This window comes from Pan paniscus, chromosome 18 (genome assembly GCF_029289425.2).
Source record: "Pan paniscus chromosome 18, NHGRI_mPanPan1-v2.0_pri, whole genome shotgun sequence".
Lineage (NCBI taxonomy): Eukaryota > Metazoa > Chordata > Mammalia > Primates > Hominidae > Pan > Pan paniscus.
The window spans coordinates 22,729,102-22,754,052 of NC_073267.2; the positions used below are offsets into that span (position 1 = coordinate 22,729,102).

Below are 24,951 nucleotides of genomic sequence, written 5' to 3' on the forward strand. Positions count from 1 at the left end.
GGAGGCCGGCCGGGCGCGGTGGCTCACGCCTGTAATCCCAGCACTTTGGGAGGCCAAGGCAGGCAGATCACAAGGTCAGGAGATCGAGACCATCCTGGCTAACATGGTGAAACCCTGTCTCTACTAAAAATACAATTGTGCCACTGCACTCCAGCCTGGGCAAAAGAGCGAGACTCCGTCTCAAAAAAAAAAAAAAAAAAAAAAATTAAAGGAGGCCAGGCATGATTGCTCACACCTGTAATCCCAGCACTTTGGGAGGGCAAGGCAGCAGGATTACTTGAGACCAAGAATTTAAGGCGAGCCTAGACAATGTAGCGAGACCCCTTCTCTCCAAAAAATATAAAGGTTAGCCAGGCATGGTGGCATGCATCTGTAGTCCCAGATAGTCGGGAGGCTGAGTGGGAGGATCACTTGAGCCCAGGAGTTTGAGGCTGCAGTGAGCTCTGATTGTACCGCTGCACTCCAGCCAGGGGAATACAGCAAGATCCTGTGACCAAAAAAAAAAAGAAAGAAAAGAAAAAAAGAAAGAATCTGGTGCGTAGAGCAATGTTTCCTCAGAAAAAACGAGTAAAGCTACACTAAGACTAGCTATCAACCACTAAAAATAGAGGCCTGGCAGAGTGGCTCATGCCTATAATCCCAGTACTTTGGGAGGCCAAGGCAGGTGGATTGCTTGAGCCCAAGAATTCAAGACCAGCCTGGGCAACATGGCAAAACTCCATCTCTACAAAATAATATAAAAAATTAGCCAGGTGTGGTGGTGCACGCCTGTAGTCCTAGCTACCTGGGGGGCTGAGGTGGGAGGATCACCTGAACCCAAGAGGTCAAGGCTACACTGAGCCAAAAGCATGCCACTGCACTTCATCCTGTGCAACGGAGTGAGACCCTGTCTCAAAAAAAAAATTGCATTAAAAATAAAAGTAAATAGACACTAAAATGAAAGCATAGATTATAAGACTGATGAATGTACTCTAAAAAAATTATATAATAAAGCAAAGCCCTTATTTTTTTTTCTTTTCTGGAGACAGGGCCTTTTTTGTCACCTTGGCTGAGTGCAGTGGCACAATCAGAGCTCACTTCAACCTCAAGTTCCTGGGCTTAATCGATCCTCCTCCCTCAGCCTCCCGAGTAGCTAGGACTGCAGGTGCACACCACTACACCAAGCTAATTTTTGACTTTTTGTACAGATGGGGTCTCACTACGTTGCCCAAGCTGTGCCAGAATTCCTGGATGCAAGCAATCCTTCTGCTTTGGCCTCCCAAAGTGCTGGGATTGCAAGCATGAGCCACCATACCCAGACAAAGCCCTTCATTTCTTACATATCCATTTAAGGGCCTGAATAAACCAACACATTAAAAAGGAAAAGAATAATTCACATACCAGCGTGAGTAAATTCAAGACTGAGATGATATAATCGGTACCACAAGTCTGGCAATTCTCCAGTTGGTCTAATCCATATGTAATGACCATGTCACAATGTATAGTCATGCTAGGATCCAAGCTGCCGAGCAAAACACCAACACACTCATTAGCAGCTGTCAACACAGCCTCAGAAAAAAACACCTGGTTTGCAGCCATCACACATCTCATTACTCTGTACAGAACCTGTAAATGGGGAAAACCAGCAGCTTTTTAAAAAAATTAACATGCTTCCACAAAGCAAGAAAATACTTTTTATTTAATGCAATTTCAACTGAAAATTAACTGCTTGCCTTGCCAGCAGTCTCTTAATATTCTAGTTCTCAGTAGCTGAATAATAATGATGCCTTTACTACAATATGTAAACATGATCTTGGCTAAAAAATCCTAAAGTGCTACTATGACAGGAAATGGAATCTGCCATCCTCTATTTCCCACATACCCAACTTCGTTTCTCCCAATGTCACTAAATGGCTGAAGCTCAGAATCTTTATCATGAAATACACCACGACAGTAATGGTATTGACAGCATGGGAATAGCCTGCCCACACATACTACAAGCTAGCTCTTGGGCTTTTGGGAGTCAATCTTTCAAAACTGAACATACGAGTCACTTTAAGCTTATTAAAGTTTCTATCTACTGATGGTCTCTTTTGAAAGATAAGCACTCTCATGCTTACCACATAATATCTTCAAAAATCATATTATTTCCAATACACACACAAACAAAATCCCCCACTTCACTATAATGGCCAATAATTGTGTACTAAATTTCTAATAAAATAGGGGAGAAAACAGAGCAAATGTTAAAAAATATTTCCATAATATTTAACAACCAATACATACAGGATTTTATTTAGTCTACCCATAGTTTTCATTAAAAGTATCCTTGGAGGTTGGGCATGGGCATAGTGACTCACATCTACCATCCTAGCACTTTGAGAGGGTTCTCTTGAGTCCAGGAGTTTGAGACCAGCCATGTCAACATAACAACACCTCATCTCTACCAAATTTGTTTTTAAATTAGTTAGGCATGGTGGCTCACACCAGTAGTCCCACCAACTACTTGAGAGGCTGAGGTGGGAGGATCACTTAAGCCTGGGAGGTCAAGGCTGCAGTGAGCCAAGATCGTGCCACTGCACTCCAACCTGGGCAACAGAGACCATGTCTCCAAAAAAAAAAAAAAAAGAGTGGGGGGGGAGAGGGCGGAGGGGGAAGCATTCTTGGCCATGCATGCACAGTGGCTCATGTCTATAATCCCAACACTTTGGGAGGCTGAGGTGGGAAGACTGCTTGAGGCCAAAAGTTCAAGACCAGCCTGGGAAACACTGAGACCCCATCTCTACAAAAATAAAAAATTAGCAGGAGCTATGCTGGGAGGATCACTTGAGCCCAAGAGATAGAGGCTGCACTGAGTCGTGATGGCACCACCCTACTTTGAAAAGAAAAAGAAAAGAAAAGCTGGGTATGGTGACACCCGCTTGTAGGGCTGAGTGAGGTGGGAAGTTCACCTGGGCCCAAGAGCTCAAGACTACAGTGAGCTATGATTGCACTACTACACTCCAGCCTGGGTGACAGAGTGAGGTTCCAGCTCCAAAAATAAATAAAAAAAATAAAAACCCCACCATTCTACCATTCTCAAAGGCCTAAAAGATCCTCATAAATCAATATACACCTATCCTATAAATTATGTCCCTTTTATTTTATGTCTGAATTAACGGCTTTTTATTTCAACTCTGTACAGTCTTCAAACAACCACCTTTTAGACATTAAAAATGAAGCAAAGATATTAAACCATTTTGAAACCATATTGGTTTAAAATACCGATATGCTGGTTTCATTTATCTTTAAGTTCTGACATTTCTGCTCAAGTACACAACTTACTATATAATCAATATCCTATTTTATTTAGCAACATGTTCAGCAAAAGTATATGCTCCTAAAAGCGAGTTTTATCCTAACGGTAAAATTTTCATCAGTTAGATTAAATTTTTTATGACTGTATCACACATGCTTCTTTCTCCTTATTCAAAGCAGAGTACAATCCCTGGGGTTCATTTCTTGTGTCTTTTCCACTGAACCCTCATTGGATGTGCTATATACAGTGCAGCTAATGTCTGAGGCTGCTGAAGTGTGGCAATCTAGCTACCTCATTTTTAATTTCTTTATGTTCTTTCATATCAGGCTATCAAAGAATATAAAGATACACAAGTTTTCATATGAGTTCCATCTTATGCTCAGAGAAGATTACTTTCTGAGGCTTCTCCTATAGTGTGCTATTCGTAATATGTTGAAAAACTAAAAGGAAACCCAATAATTTAAAAGTAAAATTATAAGAAATATTATTTAAAAATGAAAGAATAAGATTTAAAAATTCAGAGTGGCCTTTTGTCATGGGAGGGTAGGGGAGTTGGATGAAAGGAGGATGAGATATAACAGGATTCCCTGCTTTTCTGGTTATTTAAGAAAGCAGTCAGACAATATATACATATATACATACATACATACATGCTAAACAAATGAAGGATTAATAACAGTTCACCTGGTAAAGAGAAGCATTTACAATGTAAAACAATTTTATTTTTGAATGACACTTCAAATGCCCAAAAGCACTTACATCTGTTACGTATGCCTCAGTAATTGGAGGGCCCGAATTGGGCTGAGGCGTTCCCCAATGCTCCTCACCACAGTACTAAATACCCGGAGAAGCGCAGCCAGCTTTGGTAATGACACTGATGGAGGAGGGACGTCTTCATCCACTGATTCCCCAGAGGCCACATGGCTGAGGTCCTACATGTGAATTCACAGCATTCTTAATAAGTAGTACATTGTTTAAAAAAAAAAACAAAAAACAAAAAGAAACTCTAAAATATTTCAATCAATTCATTTTAGAATAGATTTTTAGGCTTTTAGAAAGAGAACTGTGGCCCATGAGAATATTCATGACTCTGAATATAAAAATGGGTTTTACCTAATTATTTCAAAAAGCCAACATTAAACCCAATAGACAACAAATTAAGGAAATAATCTCTTAAATCAACTCAGAAAGCTGTTGGGGAAAAATAAATTCTAGCACATATGCTCTAGTTATATGTAGGTATAAATGAAGACGGAAGCTTCTGCCACTCCTGAATTCGTTTTTGGCTAAAAATCTCATTCTAGGTATACTTTGAGCCAATCAGCTCAACAGTAAGTCCTCCAAACCAAGAGCATGCACATGAAGAGCAAAGGGAGATTACAAGACCTGGTCTACAGATGTGTAACTGAAGAAGTACGATATATGAAAAGGACAAGATTCGCAAAAACTAGGATACTAGAACCAATGTATACATCTACCTAAAATTAAGCACCAAAATAACAGAAGAGAATGAGATCTTAAGGATAACAAGGGAAGCATCTCTACAAACTAGAATGTGTGGCTTATGAGAGGTAGATCAGCTTTAAACGTGGGCTGTGAAAAAAGACATTCTAGGTGTGGGGGCAAAGAAAAAACAACGCAGAAGCAAAACATTTCCTTGCTTTTCTAGGAAAGAGTAAACACATCAGTACAGCTAAAGGTACTGAATTCCTGTTGACTACAAGCAGCAAAGATGAAAAAAACAAGATGAGGCCAAAATCTTTATGGGAGCCTTGACTGGTTGATCTGAATAGGGGAGAAACACAAAGAGATTCAGATAAGAGATGGCACAGAGTTAAGCCATGACGGTGGGGCCAGAAAAGCCAAGTACCAGTAACAGAGGCTTCAGCAGCGCTCTTAAAGCTCCTATGCTATATTCGTACAGCCACAAAAGCTGGCTGAAGCCAAGGCTTGTCCTCCAAAGTACGATTCAAGATCTCCTGTACATATGTAAGAGGAAAATCTTTAGGAGCTTTTGGTGTTTTGTGTTTTTTTATAACACAACATCAATTTGCTTTAAGACTCTGGAGACTGGGAACAAAAAATAAAAATAAATAACAAAATATGTCTTTAGAAAAATACCAGCTACCGAGAGTATGTAAAGCTTTGCGAAATACGAAGCTTGCAACGTTTCTTTTAGTCTCTCCAGTAATTCTCCTGGTAACTTAAACACATCTGAAATAAATGTTTAAAATACTGACTGGGCACGGGGGCTCATGCCTATAATCCCAGCACTTTGGGAGGCCGACGCGGCTGGATCACCAGTGGTCAGGAGTTTGAGACCAGCCTGGCCAACATGGTGAAACCCCGTCTCTACTAAAAATACAAAAATTAGCTGGGCGTAGTGGCGGGCACCTGTAATTCCAGCTACTCAGGAGGCTGAGGCAGGAGAATCATTTGAACCCAGGAGGTGGAGGTTGCAGTGAGCTGAGATCGTGCCATTGCACTCCAGCCTGAGTGACAGAGCGAGACTCCGTCTCAAAAAAAAAATTTTTTTTCAAAATATTGCAATGGGCTTGTAATTTCTGCTTAAATGTCAGGAGGTCTGAGCCATTTTAAAATAAATCTAGCACAATTTAAGATTTTTTCTTAACCAAAATTTTAAGAAACAGCTTTCTATATACTCACCTCAGCATATGCTTCCATGTCTTCTAGAAACTGACCAACAAGAGGCGTAGAAAATGCAAGATCAGCTACCCAAAATGGCTCCAAACTCTGCAACCACCCTTGGAATCGCATAAGAAATTGTGAAAGGGTAGGGGGGAGAAAAAACACCAAAAAATCCAAATTAAAAAAATGTAAGAGGCTTCTTTCAAAAAGTATCTGGTTTTCAAGCAGCATACCCTAAAACATGTCCTATATCATAAAATTAAGACTGCTAAACATACTGATCACGATTAACCAATACCTCTTTAATTAATACCTCTTTAATTTCTGCAGAAATTAACACGTACATGTTATTTCCTTACTTTTTCAGTAAATTTCATATCTATATTGTCACTACACATGACTTAAGACTAAAATGCCACAATCTACCATTGGCCTGGCTAATCCCAGGGCCACATCTAACCATTAAAGGTGTATACTCATCTCCTCAGTGAAAATGAAACAGACCACTATCACCTGAATATCTTATTTTCAAAAGTTTATTACACCAAGTAAGTTACGAGAAACTATGACACTTGAAACAAGCTGAAATGTGCAAATGAGCCACGCTAGTCATTCACTTAACTCCAAAAAAATGGGAAACAAAACCATTTCTCATTTATGACAATTCTCCAAATTAACCCTATATTTCCTTTTTTTAAAAAAAACCAGAAAAACAATAAAATGTGACAAATAACTTGGATCTTCCATTGTCCACTTCAGGGTATTGCCACTGCAATATATTCTTACCATATACTTTCCTACCAGTACAAACTACAAATAACTTGGGGAAGTCCTGTCTGTACTTACTCTACCCACCTACTAGTAATTTCCTCTGAAAATATATATTTAGCTAACAAGTCATGTTCATTTACAATAAAACATTTCTCTGAATTAGTTTTCTTGCATTATTCAAGAAATGGCATTGATAGATGGTCACTGGGGGACCACTGCTCCTCCCCGACAGTATTTAAATAACTGGTATAGGCTGCAAGACTTACCAGATACCTGCTGTGTGAGCGAAGGTTTCTGAGTATGATCTCTATGCCATCCAACTAATATACCAATTGTATCCTTGATGGAAACAAAGAGAGAGGGGGCCAATCATTTTAAGATATTACTGCCATTCACCTGTGGACCATTTCACAGCAAAAGATCCTAAAAGGAGCATCTATGTTCTACCTACTTGACATTCTAGAAACTTAGAAAGGGGAGAGGGGCAGGAAAATAAAAGAACTACATTTCTGACAACAATGAAATAGTTTATTTTCTTCAAATATTTTAAGGTACGAACGTCAGAAAGAAAAATGCGGCATTTAACCCTGGAACCTCAAATATCACTGATTATATTCAAAGGAGCAAAGGCATTGTTTTCCATCTGATTCCTCAGTTCCTCACACACACAACCATCCCCCTCACCCCATGATCTGAACAGCGGAATGAGGAACTCACCCTGAAATTAGTGCTGAAAATATGAGGGTAACATCGAGCCACCAAAAGAATGCACTTAACACATCTGCAAAGCAATTCTGGTGTATCCACATTTTCAAGAATTGACTGCAGGCTGGTTATTACAAGCTTAAAAATAAAAGTTACAAACCGTGAACATTCAACAAAATAGGGAGAAAACAAGCAAATTAGGTTCATTATTTACTAAGTGACTACATAAAAAACTGAGTATGAGACCAAGAAAAATAGATTCTGTAGTTTTAGTTAAAAAAAAAAGAATTGACTTGTAAATCCCAACTGCTTGGGAGGCTGAGACACAAGAATCGCTTGAACCCAGGAGGCAGAGGTTGCAGTGAGCTGAGATTGCACCGCTGCACTCCAGCCTGGGAAATACAGCCAGACTCCATCTCAAAAAAATAAATAAATAAATAAATAAATAAAATAAATAAATTGAAAATATTTCGCTCCACTAAGCTGTTAAGCTAAAAACAAATACTGTTTTCTCTTCTTCAATGTTTGTTAATATTAGTCCTTTGACATTAGTTAACATTAGTCCTTAATAACATCTGTTTACAATATCCCTAAATGCTCTCTTTAAGATTCTACCTGTGATTAAATTTCAAACACAAAAAAGTAAAATGGATTTGGGAAACTTTTCTATAAAGTACAACAATTACTTTGCAATCCAAAATATAAAGCAAATTTTATATAATTTATGCTTTAGTATATTAGTACTTGCTTTATATGAAAATTAAGGAAGATCAGTATGGCACCACACATGAATAACATGCAGGCTCAGGTTACCATTATACATAAATTTTTAAAATAAATATATGGCAAAAATAAAATAATAAATAACTATTTGTCATTCCATTGAAAGAATATTTATTTTGCAGCTGTTAAAAAACATTTTTCCCTAAAAAAGGAAAAGCTGTGCTTTACATAGCAATCTTATAAAAGAAATGCTAGAATCAGAAAACCATCATTTTAGGCTGGGTGCAGTGGTTCACACCTGTAACCCCAGCACTTTGGGAGGACGAGGCAGGTGGATCACCTGAGGTCAGGAGTTCAAGACCAGCCTGGCCAGCATGATGAAACTCCGTCTCTACTAAAAATATAAAAATTAGCAGAGCACAGTGGCACATGCCTGTAATCCCAGCTACTCAGGAGGCTGAAGCAAGAGAACTGCTTGAACCTGGGAGGCAGAGGTTGCAGTGAGCCGAGATCGTGCCACTGCCCTCCAGCTTGGACAATAGAGCAAGATTATGTCTCAAAAAAAAAAAAAAAGAAAAAAAGAAAACCATTATTTTGCAATAGCCAATGTTATAATCTACACAGGCACAGACTATCAATGCTAAAAATCATTTAAAAGACATCTTGGGGTAATTACAGAAATTTGAATATAGAACACATATGTAATAAAATTCATTTTCTTAGGTATGATTACAATATTCTTGTTATACAGAAGAAAAACCTTATTCTTGGGAGATGCATACTAAAACATTACGGGGTGAACTGTCATCATGTGTATGGTTTTCAGATGCTCAACAAAAGTCTGTGAGAAAATAAAACTGTGGCAAAATATTAGTAACTAGTAAATCTAGGTGAAGCATATATTATGAAATTATTATCGTATTTACAGGTATTTATTTTACTGGTGCATCTATCTTTCTATGAATGTGAGAATTTTCACAAGAGCTGGGAAAATATTCATAATTATGCATGCAGAATAAGCCCAAGCTGGTGGCATTCTGTTCAGTTACAGGTAATTTTCTGAATCTTCCCTCAAATTTTTCTCAAACCTCTATAATCAAGGGGGAAAATGTTTCATTTTGTTTTGCTTTTTTGAGACAGGGTTGCCTATAATGGAGTGCAGTAGCTTGACCATAGCTCACTGTAGCTTCAACCTCCCAGGCACAAGCGATCCTCCTGCCTCAGCCTCCAAGTAGCTGGGATTACAGGTGCATGCCACCATGCCCGACTTATTTTTTTCCTTTTTTTTTTTTTTTTTTGTTTGATAGAAACAGGGTTTCGCCATGTTGCCCAGGCTGGTCTCAAACTCCTGGACTCAGGCAATTCACCAGCCTCAGCCTCCCACAGTGCTGGGGTTATAGGAGTGAGCCACCATGCCCAGTTAAAAATACATATTTTATTTAAAAAAAAAAAAGAACATTCCTTATATTTCCTTTATATTTTTTAAACTACATACCCAAAATAAAGCATATCAAAAACTGTAAAAAAAAAAAAAAAAAAAAAAAAAAAAACCCTAATATCAGATATTCCAAACACAACAATACCATAATTTAATCACTTAAAATCTTACTCAAAACTAAATCAATGATCTTTTAGGCCAGGTGTGGTGGCTCATGACACTAATCACAGTACTTTGGGAGGCCGAGGCAGGAGGATCACTTGAGGTCAGGAGTTCAAGACCAGCATGGCCAACACAATGAAACCTCATCTCTACTAAAAATACAAAAATTAGCCAGGCTAATGGCACACTCCTGCAATACCAGCTACTTGGGAGGCTGAGGCAGGAGAATCACTTGAACCCGGGAGGCAGAGGTTGCAGTGAGCCGAGATTATGCCACTGCACTCCAGGCTGGACAACAGAGCAAGACTCTGCATCAAAAAAAAAAAAAAAAAATGAATGATATTTTAATATATTCAGATACACAAATATGAAATAAAACTAAGTAGAGCTGCTATTCATTTACACATAATTATCTTCTACCATTTGGAATAAGAATTTGGGGCACGTTAGCAAACCAAAAGGCTCAGAAAGAAGTTGTGATAGTTAGTTCTTGTCTCCCTCTACAAATGTGAAGCACTCTTCTATCCGGCATTACTAGTGGAGTTCCTATTTTCAACTTTGCAAATCATTCTGGTCCTAAGCAATCTCAAAAACAACATTTCTAAAAACCAAAGAGGAAAAAAATCTTTTTTTTTTTTTTTTGAGACAGAGTCTGGCTCTGTCTCCCAGGCAATGGTGCGATCTCGGCTCACTGCAACCTCGGCCTCCCGGGTTCAAGCGATTCTCCTGCCTCAGCCTCCTGAGTAGCTGGGACTACAGGCGCATGCCACCACGCCCGGCTAATTTTTGTATTGTTAGTAGAGACGGGGTTTCACCATGTTGGCCAGGATGGTTTCGATCTCTTGACCTCATGATGTGCCCGCCTCGGCCTCCCAAAGTACTGGGATTACAGGCATGAGCCACCGCGCTTGGCTGAGGAAAAAAAATCTTAAAACTAACTTATTTCAAATCTAACTTCAACGTGTATCTTTTTTTTTTTTTCTTTTTTGAGACAGAGTCTCGCTCTGTCCCCCAGGCTGGAGTGCAGTGGTGCGATCTCGACTCACTGCAAGCTCCGCCTCCCGGGTTCACAGCATTCTCCTGCCTCAGTCTCCCAAATAGCTGCGACTACAGGTGCCCGCCACCACGCCCGGCTAATTTTTTTTGTATTTTTAGTAGAGATGGGGTTTCACTATGTTAACCAGGATGGTCTCGATCTCCTGACCTCATGATCCGCCTGCCTCAGCCTCCCAAAGTGCTGGGATTACAGGCATGAGCCACCACACCCGGCGTGTAAGCCAATTTTTTAGAAGAAATCTCTCCCTCTCTCTCCACATATATGCATATATGTATGTAGCACTGATCCTTGAACAGTGTATCCTTTACTCAAACTGAGAAAGAGGAATTTTTAAAACATATTTCCTATCAGTAGATAACCCCTATTCTATGTTTCCCTTCTTCAAGCTCCCCTCCAAGGACATGTGTTAAAGGGACAATTTTCTTCCCAAGTACATCATGCATTTTTCCCCCTTCATTCTTACCTGCATTACAGATGAAAAGGCTTTCTTTTCTCCTACAGTCTCTAGTGCTTTGTAGGTGGCACATAAGTAGAGGAGTTTAACTTCATCTTTTGCAGATGAGCTAAATTTGCTAAAAATCCACTTGAAGATCTTCTCAGCCTCATAGCTCAGAGAAGCACAAAGAAGGCCGAGACAGCAAGCTCCCTCCTGTCTCAACTCCTGAAGCAATTTGCTACTGTGTTTATTTTAATGCAAACAAAAAACACACACAAAAGGCTCAAGTTTTCTATGATGACACGAGTAATACATCTTACAAAAGAATGTCTTAAGTGGTTTTTTAAATTTCTATTCAAACTACATAAAAGGTTGAAATTTTCTCCACTCTAAATACTACATTCTGTCTAGCCTGCATTGCCCTCAAGTATCTGTCTGACATTACTTTCTTTTTACAAAATCAATTATTTACAAACAGTGAGGGAAGGCCCAAAAATGCTAAATTCCATCTCAAACTGAATTAAATAACTCTCAGAAAAGGGCAGCAACAAATAATTAGATAAAACACTCTACACATAACTGCATTCTGCATAATATCCAATATGTAATGACTATAAAATAAAAAATGGTAATAGTTAAATACAGAAACTTAAAAGGATAACAGTAATGATTTGCATAGAACTTTAATAAGTAACTCTATAAAACAAAACCATCAAAAGGCACTAAGGTTTATGACCAGCTGAGATAAATTTTGGGTACTTGCCAACACTGCAAATCTTTGGGAATCACCATAACAAAAAATGACCACACCTCTGGAGACTCTAATAGCCAGAGAATATATGGTTTGGATCCACTCTTACCCAAAGAAGGAAATTCCTTTTTACCTCTATTCTCTAAGCAGTTTCAAATTCTCTAGTTTCCAAAAACTAATTTTATTCTTCATGCCTGCATCAACAGTTTATGCCATTCCATAAGTCAAGACTCAGTTATCCAGTGAGACTAGCAAATTAAAAAAATAAAATATTCCAGCCAGGCACGGTGGCTCATGCCTGTAATCCCAACACTTTGGAAGGCTAAGGTGGGTGGATCACCTGAGGTCAGGAGTTCCAGACCAGCCTGGCCAACATGGTGAAACCCTGTCTCTACTAAAAATACAAAAATTAGCTGGCAGTTGTGGTGCACGCCTGTAGTCCCAGCTACTCGGGAGGCTGAGGCAGGAGAATCACTTGAACCCGGGAGGTGGAGGTTGCAGTGAGCTGAGATCGCACCACTGCACTCCAGCCTGGGCGACAGGGTAAGACTCCGGCTCAAAAAATAAATATTCTTTTCAAGTGGATTCCATTTGTATTCAACCGTAATTAACACATAATTAATGCAGATAAAAATGACAAGACCCACTGAAATGTCAATAAATGTTCATAAACAAAGCCAGTGGGTTTGTCTTCTTGTGTATTGTTAAGTAATTTCTAAAAATATTTTTTAAAGTCATTTAAACCGAACCATTATTAGTTACTTACCTTTCATTAAGCACGTCATGTATAGCAGCCAAGATATTATCCAATTGTTTAACTAGTACCTTTAAAAGAAAACACATTTAGAAAAACTTCAAATTCCTATACTTTTAAGAATAGCATTGTGTCCTTTTTTACTTGTCTTCTCCTCCAAATTATAATTCAACAGTACTTTACTTTCTTTATTATTCCCACTCCCCAATGAGCATGTATCAGGAATGTCATGTTTCCTTTCAGCCTATGAAAGAAATTCACCCACTGGAAACATAGAGCTGTGATCATCAACAAAAAAATAAACTCAAAAAGCTTGTTTCATTTACTTTGAAATCCATTTGAAAAATTGACTGACGGATGGAGGGATAGATGGAGAGATATGTGACAAGGCAGTATTTAGGGTAAAATGTTAACGACAAAAATTAGATGACGGGTTTAACAGATTCAATGTCAAATTCTTTCAACTTGCTATATATTTGAAACTACTCATAATAAAATTTGGAAGGAGGAGAAACTTGCTTTGATCCAAGTGGCATCTGCCTCACTAGACCATTTTCATTAATTTTCTCCTGCTCATTGTCAAGTTCTTTTTTTTTTTTAAGATGGAGTTTCACTCTTTTCGCCCAGGCTGGAGTGCAATGGCGTGATCTCAGCTCACTGCAACCTCTGTCTCCTGGGTTCAAGCGATTCTCCTGCCACAGCCTCCCATGTAGCTGGAATTACGGTCATGTGCCACCACGCCCAGCTAATTTTGTATTTTTAACAGAGATGGGGCTTCACTATGTTGGGCAGGCTGGTATCGAACTCCTGAACTCAGGTGATCCGCCCACCTTGGCCTCCCAAAATGCTGGCATTACATGCATGAGCCACCACACCTGGCAGCATATCAAGTTCTTAATTGGTGTGAAGAAAGTGAAGAAAAAAATTTAACCCTTCCTATACTTTGTTACATTTCTGTTGTTGTTTTAAGAGACAAGGACTCCCTCTGTCGCCCAGGTTGACATGCAGAGGTGTGATCATATCTCACTGCAACCCTGAATTCCTGGGCTCAAGTGATTCTTCCACCTCAGCCAGGTGTAGTGGCACATGCCTGAAGTCCCAGCTACTCAGGAGGCCACAGCGGGAGGATAGCTTGAATCCAGGAGTTTCAGACTGCAGTGAGCTATGATTGTGCCACTGCACTCCAGCCTGGGCGACAGAGCAAGATCTTGTCTTTAAGAAGAAAAAGAAATTACATATTAGAGAGCATTAAGTTCTTGATCATCATAATACAGACCTTCCCCATTCTTAAACTACTCAAGGTAGCATTACCTAGTTTATTATGGAAACACAAAAATCCTCATATTTCCAAACATACTATACTTACCAGCTTATTTTCTGGTTGCTGAATAAATTCTTTCAACTGCTTTACAGTAGCCAATCTTCGGTCTCGGTCGTTTTCCCGGGTGATCCTCCGAAGAAGATTTGACAGTCGAGACTCATCACAATAAGACATCGATCTCTCTGTGAATATATAAACATTTTGGTGTCCACTGAGTATACATAAGCAAAGGAATTTTTAAATTTTAAAATAATTTTTAAATTTTTAAAATTAAAAATTATTTAAATCATAATTAAATTATTATGGTGGCTCATGCCTGTAATCCCAGTACTTTGGAAGGCGGGTAGATCACATGAGTTCAGGAGTTTGAGACCAGCCTGGGCAACATGGTGAAACCCTGTCTCCACAGACACACAAAAAATTACATAAACTAGCCAGCCAAGGTGGTGTGCACCTGTAGTCCCAGCTACTCGGGAGGCTGAGGCAGGAGAATCACTGGAGCCCGTGACGTGGAGGTTGCAGTGAGCCGAGATCACCCCATTGCACTCCAGCCTGGGTGACAGAGCAAGACCCTCTCTCAAAAATAAAATTACATCAAAAGTCACAGTCCACTGGTCAATAAAAGCTCAGGGAATATAGGTCCTATCGCTCTTTTGTTCAACTCTGTATTCCAAATCCCAGCAGAGTGCCTGGCACATAGCAGACCCTCAAAAAAATATTTGCTGAAGGAAACGAGAAATGAATAACCCTAGGCCAACTGAACACCTCATTCCAGAGGACTGGCTGGGAGAGAAAAAAGAAAGGCCTTAGTAACAACTTTCTTTGGGTCCATTCCAAACTGTTTTCAACATGCAGGTAAAGAGCCTGGGTGTAGCTAAATTAAACAACTTCCAAGGGGTATGGATAAAGTCTCAATCGAGTAAAAACAGGATATAGGCTTCTACTTATCATCTAGGTATCCCACTGGAGGAAAGCCTCTTATTCACATTATCATCATTTCCCTGGGATGAAGTTTTGGGGAGCCATAATCACACATTTAGTTCAACAAATGTCTAATTATCATCTACCACATGCAAGGCATGCCTCCACTAGAAAGGTAGCAAACCACAACTTTTCTCCCCTTATTTTTTAATCACAAGAACAAGCAAACAATAGTGAATACTATTAGTATATTAACGATGCCTTTAACAACTAGATTTTTGCTGGGCGAGGTGGCTCTTGCCTGTAATTACCCAGCACTTTGGAAGGCCAAGGCAGGCAGATCACTTGAGCCCAGGAGTTCGAGACCAGCCTTGGCAACATGGTACAACCCCATCTCTACGAAAAATACAAAAATTAGCTGGGCACAGTGGCCCAGCTACTCAGGAGGCTGAGGTGGGAGGATCGCTTTAGCCTGGGAAGCAAAGGTTGCAGTGAAATCACACTAGCGCATTCCAGCCTGGGTGACAGAGCGAGACTGTCTCAGAAAACAAAACAAAACAAAAAACTCAATTTTTGCAAAACATTTTCAACTGTGCTATTTACCATAATTAGCCAATACATACGTAAACAACAAATCACAAAGGGTCTGACAGTTTCATTTCTAAGGTATGAGAAAAAATTGATAATAAAAGAAACCAGAAGGCTGGGCATGGTGGCTCACACCTGTAATCCCAGCATTTTGGGAGGCCGAGGAGGGCAGATCACGGGGTCAGGAGTTTGAGACCTGCCTGGCCAACATGGTGGAACCTCATCTCTACTAAAGATACAAAAAATTAGCCGGGCGTGGTGGCACGCTCCTGTAATCCCAGCTACTCGGGAGGCTGAGGCAGGAGAATCACTTTAATCTGGGAGGTGGAGGCTGCAGTGACCTGAGATCGCGCCATTGCACTCCAGCCTGGGTGACAGGGAGATACTCCATCTCATAAATAAATAAATAAATAAATAACTACAAGGGGAACAACACACACTGGATCCTTTTGGAGGGTGGGGGGTGGGAGGAAGGAGAGGATCAAGAGAAACAACCAATGGGTACCAGGCTTAATACCTGGGTGATAAAATAATCTATACTACAAACCCTCATGACACAAGTTTACCAGTGTAACAAATCTGCACTTGTATCCTGAATTTAAGTTAAAAAAAAAAAAAAAGAAAAGAAAAGAAACTACAATGTCTGAGAGAAGAATAGGATTTTTACAAATCCCTAGCCCATAGAGTATTTCAATAAGGACAGATACCAAAAATGTCATCAAGTTACCAGCTGGGAAATTAGGCTCTACTTACAATTCTGTCACTAGCAAACTACATGACCCTGAGCCTTTGAAGAAGAGGAATTCTTTACTGAACTACTTTAGAGTCGCTGTTTAGCTTCTATAATAAGTCTAAGGCTTCAAACACTCTATTTTAACAAACAGCATACACAGCCTTTGAATTCATTCCACTTGTGAAAACATAAAAAGAAATCCGTTTTTTAAAAGTTATATACCAACAATAAAAGCTACAGGCACAAAGAGTTTCACCAAGATACACGAAGCACACACACAGTATAAAAAAAAAAAAAAAACTCAAAAACTAAATGTCCAAAAAGTAATTACATCTGACAAAGCCCATAACTCAGCTTTACCGATAAATTTCTCTTTAAGGAAAAAAATTATCATTACCTCTAATCCTCTGAACTTTCTTTTTTGTTGTTGTTTTTTTGAGACGGAGTCTCGCTCTGTCACCCAGGCTGGAGTGCAGTGGCGCACTCAGCTCACTGCAAGCTCTGCCTCCCGGGTTCACACCATTCTCCTGCCTCAGCCTCCCGAGTAGCTGGGACTACAGGTGCCCGCCACCGCACCCAGCTTATTTTTTGTATTTTCAGTAGAGACAGGGTTTCACCGTGTTAGCCAGGATGGTCTCGATCTCCTGACCTCGTAATCTGCCCGTCTCGGCCTCCCAAAGTGCTGGGATTACAGGCGTGAGCCGCTGCACCCGGCCAATCCTCTGAACTTCCAAGGCACTCACCTATACAGTGAGGCTACATCAAAAGGCAGAAATGCTATCAGTGTATTTAACTTTAGAAAAGTGCCCACTCAAGGCAGGGCCTGGTGGCTCACGCCTGTAATGAGCACGTGTGATCACTTGAGGTCAGGAGTTCGAGACCAGCCTGGCCAACATGGTGAAACCCTGTCTCCACTAAAAATGCAAAAATCAGCTGGGTGTGGTGGCATGCACCTGTAATCCCAGCTACTTGGGAGGCTGAGGCACGAGAATCACTTGAACCTGGGAGGCGGAGGTTGCAGTGAGCAGAGATTGCAGCACTGCGCTCCAGCCTGGGTGACAGAGCAAGACTCTGTCTCAAAAAAAATATTGAAAACAACAACAACAAACAAACCAGAAAAGTACCCACTCTAGGGGGCGGGTGGAAGGAGAGCATCAGCAAGAATAGCTTAATGGATGCTGGGTTTAATACCTAGATGATGGGATGATCTGTGCAGCAAACTACCATGGCACACGTTTACCTACATAACAAACCTGTACATCCTACACATGTACCCTGAACTTAAAAGAGAAAAAAAAAAAAAAAAAAAGACAGAAAAGTACCCCCTCTCTATATATATCTATATCCTCCACAGGCCCAAGAGTTCAAGGACTTGCTGTAGTAGGAGCCTACTATGCACTATACATTCAGTATCCACGATAATTGGGTAAACCTTTTCTGTAAGATCTTATCCAGTCTTCTAATCTTGTTTTAAGAGAATTCTCTTTTAAAATGTACTATAGCCTTTCTAGTGGGAAATTAACAATTCACAGGAAAAGAATGTAAACAATTTTTACCTGCACAGTAGGCTAATCAACTTATGCCTTTGCAAGGCATTAGTAAGAGGCATCCAGAATAAGAGGAGATACAAGTCTTTGGAAGGTGTATGTGATTGGTCCCCGTTTTCCCAGCCTTACCCTGTGATTTCCTCATGTCTTTGGTGGCTAAAGCACGACTGCCATGCTGAACACTGGTGAACTCAGGGCTGGTCACATTGTTAACCCTCAGCTCTTGCCCCAACGACTTCCGACCATAAGTATTTTCCCCAGATCCCCCACTGACACTGTAGCCACCTACAAACAGCCATGTGTACGTCATTTAAATATGATTGTTCGTTTCATTCAGTCAATTTCCTGATAGCTCAGGATCTTATTACTCAATCTGCAGCTCAACCAGCCTTTGCTTCTCCTACCTTTTTCCTGTACTGTCTGCCTTGAAAATCATTTTCATTTCTTTTAATACACCTTTGAAGTTAAATTAATTTTATTTTGATCCCTTCATTGGAAAATAAGCAAAGAAATGAAAACTAAATTAAATCAAATTTTGCACCTTGTTTTAAAACTTTCTTGAAGTTTAGAGACAGTAGCCAAGAGGAACTTCAACCTTAGCTAAATATTTTTGAAAATAAAAACAAAAATAGTATCTTTTTTGTAAGAAAACTGCATTGATGAATTATGTATGGAAAAATTTTAAATTTTAAAAATAATAAAGTGGGGGCCGGGCGCGGTGGCTCACGCCTGTAATCCCAGCACTTTGGGAGGCCGAGGCGGGCGGATCACGAGGTCAGGAGATCGAGACCATCCTGGCTAACACGGTGAAACCCTGTCTCTACTAAAAATACAAAAAATTAGCCGGGCGTGGTAGCGGGCGCCTGTAGTCCCAGCTACTCGGGAGGCTGAGGCAGGAGAATGGCGTGAACCCGGGAGGCGGAGCTTGCAGTGAGCCGAGATCGCACCACTGCACTCCAGCCTGGGCGACAGAGCGAGACTCCGTCTCAAAAAAAAAAAAAAATAATAATAATAATAATAAAGTGGATAAACGTCCTATGAAGTTTTCAGAAATAACACTGCATTTGTTATTCGTATTTTAAATATATTAGAAGAAAGCGAGAAAGTTGGGGGTGTAAGAAGGCAGGAAGGTGGGATAGGTAGGTTCAAAAAACATGCTTGTAGCAATAAGAAAATATATATACCCTTTTCGGCATTCTGTATGTCAGCGTGGACTCTGGTATCATCGTGCCTTTGCCGAGACACCACAGCTGAATTTGAAGGTTGCAGTCCGTAAGAGGAAGAACCACCTCTATCTCTGGATGAAGAATATTTTAAATTACCTGGGTCGGCTGATGCACTATCAGTTCTATAAAAAGAGAAAAGTTTATTAGAACTTTAAATAACATAAATAAATCTTTCTTTAAACAAGCCTCTCTTCTCCCAAATTTTACATTTAACCATTACTATTGTATTTAGTGTAATATGTACTATATATTATATGTAAGCACTCAGCCGTCTAATAAGAAGTCTTTCACTGGGAAGAGATTCTCAATGGATGAAATGCCAACTTTTCAGTCTCCTCTACTGTTCTAAAGACCCATTCAGAAATATGAATCACTACTGGGATTAGGGTGACTTTGCTGGTTTTAGCATTGAAAGTCTCCTGTCCCAGGCAAAACAGGACAATTGGTTACTCTGGTCCAGTGTTCTCCTCACATGACTTGATAATAAGAATAATTCTTTCTAAATTCTCCCCCCATGGAGAGGGTTAATCAGTCAAAACATTTCAGCCTTTCCTGTCATAAAAATAAAAAACACTGGCAGCATGTCAGGGACGGGCAATGTCTTACCAAGTTATTTTCTAAGTACTGATTAGGTACTGTAGTATTGAAGACCCCATTGAAGATGCCTTAATTGTAAAGAGTAGCAATCAAAATTTTCAAAAGTAAAAAAGAAGACATTTTAAGAAAATAAAAGGTATCAGAAATGCAATAAAGTTATATCGGAAAGTTGTAGTTCGTAATCTATTTAAAATTCAGGTTCTGTTTAGAATACCTGATGCTTATTAGTAAACAAGTAGGGTACAGCCAAGGGTAAAAGTGTGTCCTCATCTAAGTATCTGCTCTATGCTTCAACTGCCTCATAAGTAAAACAGAGCTGAGTTACAAGACTTCTCATGAGTGTTACTCTTTCAGCCATCAATCATAAACTATCAAGAAAGAAGACAACAAAATAATCTGTTATAGCATATGAAAAATCCAAGTAAGTTCTTCCCCTACTGATTTTCTCCTGAGAGGAACAACTTTGAGGAAAAAAAAAAAAAAAAGAAAAAGAAAATCACTTCTATGATATTTACTAAAAATGCTTTCTCAACCTTTTAGAACCTGAATCTTTTAGAAAAGTTTAGGACACTGGCAAGGCCAGAAACTAACCTATTCTTCTATGCTTTGCCCCTCCCTCTATGGTGTAAAAGTGACAGCAGTGTTTGTATACTGTATATATTTCGTTTAGAGTTTATTAGTCTTTCCTTGCTCCCAAAAATACTAAACATAAAACTTTGCATGAGCTCAATCAGTTGGACACCTTGATCTGCACTTACTGCAATCACTGTTAATACAGAATGCAGACAATAGGTCCAACTAAACTTGGATATCTAACTGGTACAAGTCATTACTTATAAAGGATCTCAATCTGAAACTTCATGAAATTCAAAACCTAGCATACTAAAATGACTAAGGCTCCATAAGGAGTATCTTCTAATATTCAGAGTTCACTTATTCATAAAGCTAAGTACTTCGAACATAAGGGAAAATAAAATCTATGGAATTTCAAGAAAAATGTATGAGAATATTTTCTGAGTATACTAAGTCTATAAGCATTAAAATATTAACTCAATGGACCATAACTTTTTTAAACTAATGAAAAGACATTCCTTATGTACCTACAAATAGCACATTTAACATGCGTCTATATAAATCATAGCATACCATTACTTTCTGAAAGGAGACTGAAACGTAAGAGAGCTTATAATCTTTTCTGACAGGGTTTGAACTTTATATGTATGCCACAGTAAGCTCTTATTAGATGAGCGAATAAAATAAGCACTTGACTAATTCAGAAACACAAAGACAACTGAAGTCTGCCAATATTTAAACATATCTTCACTTCCTGTTTTCATCATGTTTACTTATCTCCTACACTACCTTTACTATTAAGAGTTAAATGTTTGTATCATTTTCTGGTGACACAGTAGTACCATAAGGCAGCAGAGAATACAAGTTAAAAAAAGATCTGGGCTCAAATCCCAGCTCCAGCACTGAAAAGTATGTGTGCCTTTGCACAAATTACTTGATCTCCAAGCCTTGGTTGTCTCTTGCATAAAATGAGGATGATACCTATCTAACATGTAAGGTTGTTGTCAGGCTAAAATAAGATAATGAATTATAAAGAAACACTTAGTTTGCAGGGTATGTTAAAAGTTGTTATGACCATAATACAAAATAAACTCAAAGTTTCCAGTCTAAACGACAATGTACAAACAGTTCATGAGTATATGAATATAATCAAAACAAGTTTTTACAGTCAATATAGAGCAACTTAAATACTTCACTGAAGAAAGCAGGTCATCTGTTGCTACCAACAATGTGTTTCCAACTAGGAAGCATCTGATTTCCAACTAAACTGTAAAACCAGGAGCAGCTTCCCCGTTGGTTAGAAATAAGGTTTCTAAATCCCCTCAGTTATGAACACTGAGATTTTTTTCCCAAAAAAAATCTGTGTTTTCAGAAATATAACAAAAAAAACTGGAATAGAGCCACCGTCTCAGAAATACCAGAAAACTCCCTAGTTGCCAAATTATTTTAATACAAATTGATCAAAGCATCCCCAACCAGAACTCAGGTTGTAAGCATTCTGAACCTAAAAGCACAAAATGGTTTAGCATTTATAAGAAATGTCTATTTTTATACAATCTTGACTGCTTAGGTTTCAAAAAATGTCAATGTCAGGCTGTTAGCACCAACAAGATCATCCCAGTCCAATAAATAGAGAACTGTTAAAGAACGGAAATGAGCACTTAAAATGAGGCAATCAAAGCCACAAAATAGAAACTGCAGATTTGAACTCCAAGAAGCAGGCATGAATGTTAGGCTAGTTAGTTAGAAGAGCTGAAAGGGATATCATCTGCCAGAATTAGTGTCTCAATTTAGTGAAAAAAGAAAATCTATCTGTTAAGTCTAAGAATCCTAGCAAGGATCCAAAAATACCTCTACAGCCCCTTTAATATTCTAAAAATATCATGGAGAGAAAAAAAAAGAAATGCATAAATTTCCCCAAAACGATCAAACTGAAGTTAAAGCCTGATGTACATGCCACATGAGAGGTAAGTTTCTAAAGCTCATACCTCAAAAATCGCCTTGGGATGTTTTGCATCAAGTCAATCTGTAAGACAGTCGTTACGATATTAGTGAAGACAGTGGGTTAAAACATTTGTTGTTCAAACATGGAGCAAATATCATTCATGAGTTAGGTGCCTTTAGTTGAACTATGGTCCCATTAGGGTTCATACATTAAAGCAAAAATTGAGGTGGAAAGACACTCTGTGCCTTACAGGATAAAGAGGCTTAATGTGGCAACCAAAAAAATTTTAGTACATAAGAGAATTTAAATGTTAACTATAACATACAAATCACATGCAAATATAGTTACCACTTATTTTAGTTACCTATTCTCAATATACAGAAAAATGCCACAAATCTAGGAGGCCATTCGTTTCAAATGACCGGAATCCTCAGACCTCACACCAACAAGCCACCATGTGCTGGGGATGGTATCGCCTGACTAAATGTAGCCTTGCAGTCCATTCTTGTAAGTATTAGAGAGAAAAAGAGAGAGAGCGTCATCTCTGGAAAGTGTGAAGTCAGGGACTTCCCTACTAGGAAGCATTTCCATAAAGCACCCCAAAATGACTTGATGCAAACACCACACCTAGTGGTGTCACTGGAGTAAGCATCATATTACTTCAAATTGCTTTTACCTAGGTTTATTAAGGGATTTTGCTCTCATGGTGAGATCTAATTTGTAATGGATATAAACCAGGAAATGAGATTTGCACTAAAGCCAATGAAGTAGGAATGTACTTATTCTCTAAAGTAGCAAAGATAGTCTCACTGTCACAGAGCAGTTACAGGATATGTTGCTTTCCATACTAATGGTTAATACCACTTGGAAATGATTTACCCTTCAAAAATAAATTCAAGGTTTTCCCCTGTAATGCCTCTTACCTGGATTCAAACATGCTTTAATGAGGAATAAGAGAAAGGGTGAAACTATGAATAACCCTGGGCCTTGTATCATTACATTAGAAACACTGCTCTAAATATGAGTCTATGGCTAAAATATTAATTTGAGAGGCTCAGGGAATTTATTATACAAATCTCTTCTTGCAGAGAACTTTTAAGTTCAAATTTAATAAAACAAAACAGAACCATTCCATGTCAAAATTGTAAATGAGTATGCATCAGTTTTGCAATACTGAAATATTAAATTAATATAATTTATTGGTAAAACTAGCTTAGCTACCTAAGTATTAAGTGTCTATAATAACCAAATCTTAATTATCCATTTATGGGTGATTTGTTTCCTTTTTTGAGACAGGGTCTCACTCTGTCACCCAGGCTGGAGTGCACTGGCATGACCATAGCTCACTGCAGCCTCGACCTCATGGGTGCAGCCTCGACCTCATGGGTTCAGCCTCTCAAACAGCTGGGACCACAGGTGCATGCCACTCCATTTAGCTAATTTTTTATTTTTATGTTTTTTGGAGACAGGTGTCTGATTATGTTGCTCAGGCTGCTCTCAAATTCCTGGACTCAAGCAATCCTCCCACCTCAGCCTCCCAAAATGCTAGGATTAGAAGCATGAGTGACCACATCTGGACTGTCACCAATTTTTAACTGTCTGTCAACTAAACAGCCAATATAGACTGATAAAATATACTTAACTATTGTAAAATTGTCAAGAATTGTATCTTCACCAACGAGAGGTCTGGCTTTTACCTGTGAATTCTGGAAGGTAATCTCTAAACTCTTGAAATGTCATACCTAATAAGAGGGTCCTGGCCAGGAGCAGTGGCTCACACCTGTAATCCCAGCACTTTGGGAGGCCAAGGCGGGCAGATCGCTTGAGGTCAGCATTTTGAGACCAGCCTGGCCAGCATGGTGAAACCTGTCTCTACTAAAAATACAAAAATTAGCCAGGCATGGTGACGGGCACCTGTAATAATCCCAGCTACTCAGGAGGCTGAGGTTTCAGTGAGCTGAGATCATGCCACCGCACTCCAGCCTGGGCAACAGAGCAAGACTATCTCCAAAAAAAAAGGGGGGGGGGGGCAGCGGTGGGGGAAAGTGTCCTTGTTCATCTGGGGGCTTTAGGCCACAGCAGAGTCTACTAATGTGGCTTATGGTGGGGGCTTTGAGTCACATGGATCAGCTTGGCCTCCAGTGGGGCTGGAGACTAAGGTTAGCCACATGGGCATGCAACCATGGAACCCCAGTAAAAACGCTGGACATAAAAAATAGAGTGAGCTTCCCTGGTTGGCAATAATCCATGAGTATGGTCGCACACCAGTGCCACCAGGAAGGTGTCATTTTTCACAACTCTACAGGGACAGGACAATTCGAAACTCCAACATTTGGAACTTCCCCGAACTCTGCCCTATGCACCTCTACCCTTGGCTCGTTCTAATCTGAATCCCTAAACTGCAATAAACTCTAACCATGGGTATGAGAGCTTTCAATGAGTTCTAGTGAGTCCTCCTGGAAATCATCCAACCTAAGAGTGGTCTTGGCCAGGCACAGTGACTCAAGCCTGTAATCCCAGCACTTCGGGAGGCCCAGGCAGGCAGATCACTTGAGCTCAGGAGTTTGAGACCAGCCTGGCAATATGGTGAAACTGTCTCTAAAAATATAGAAAAACTAGCCAGGCGAGGTGGTGTGTGCCCATAGATCCAGCAACTCAGGTGGCTGAGGTAGGAGGACTGCCTGAACCTGGGAGGGAGGAGTTCAGGGTGCAGTGAGCCGTGATCATGCCACTGCACTCTCACCTGGGTGACAGAGAGAGGCCCTGCCTCAAAAAAA

The 24,951-nt window shown here is 39.6% G+C and overlaps 1 protein-coding gene across 1 annotated transcript in view; it reads right to left on the reverse strand.

Moving 5' to 3' along the window:
• The window catches only part of LOC100994703 (serine/threonine-protein kinase SMG1), a 64,280-nt gene extending 60,106 nt beyond the window's left edge, over positions 1–4,174 (reverse strand). Inside the window, 2 exon segments of the mRNA XM_055099915.2 lie at positions 1,381–1,605; positions 4,037–4,174. Of these exon segments, the coding sequence (XP_054955890.1) occupies positions 1,381–1,590 (210 nt within the window). The 5' untranslated portion in view covers positions 1,591–1,605; positions 4,037–4,174.
• Positions 4,175–24,951: the final 20,777 nt, after the last annotated feature.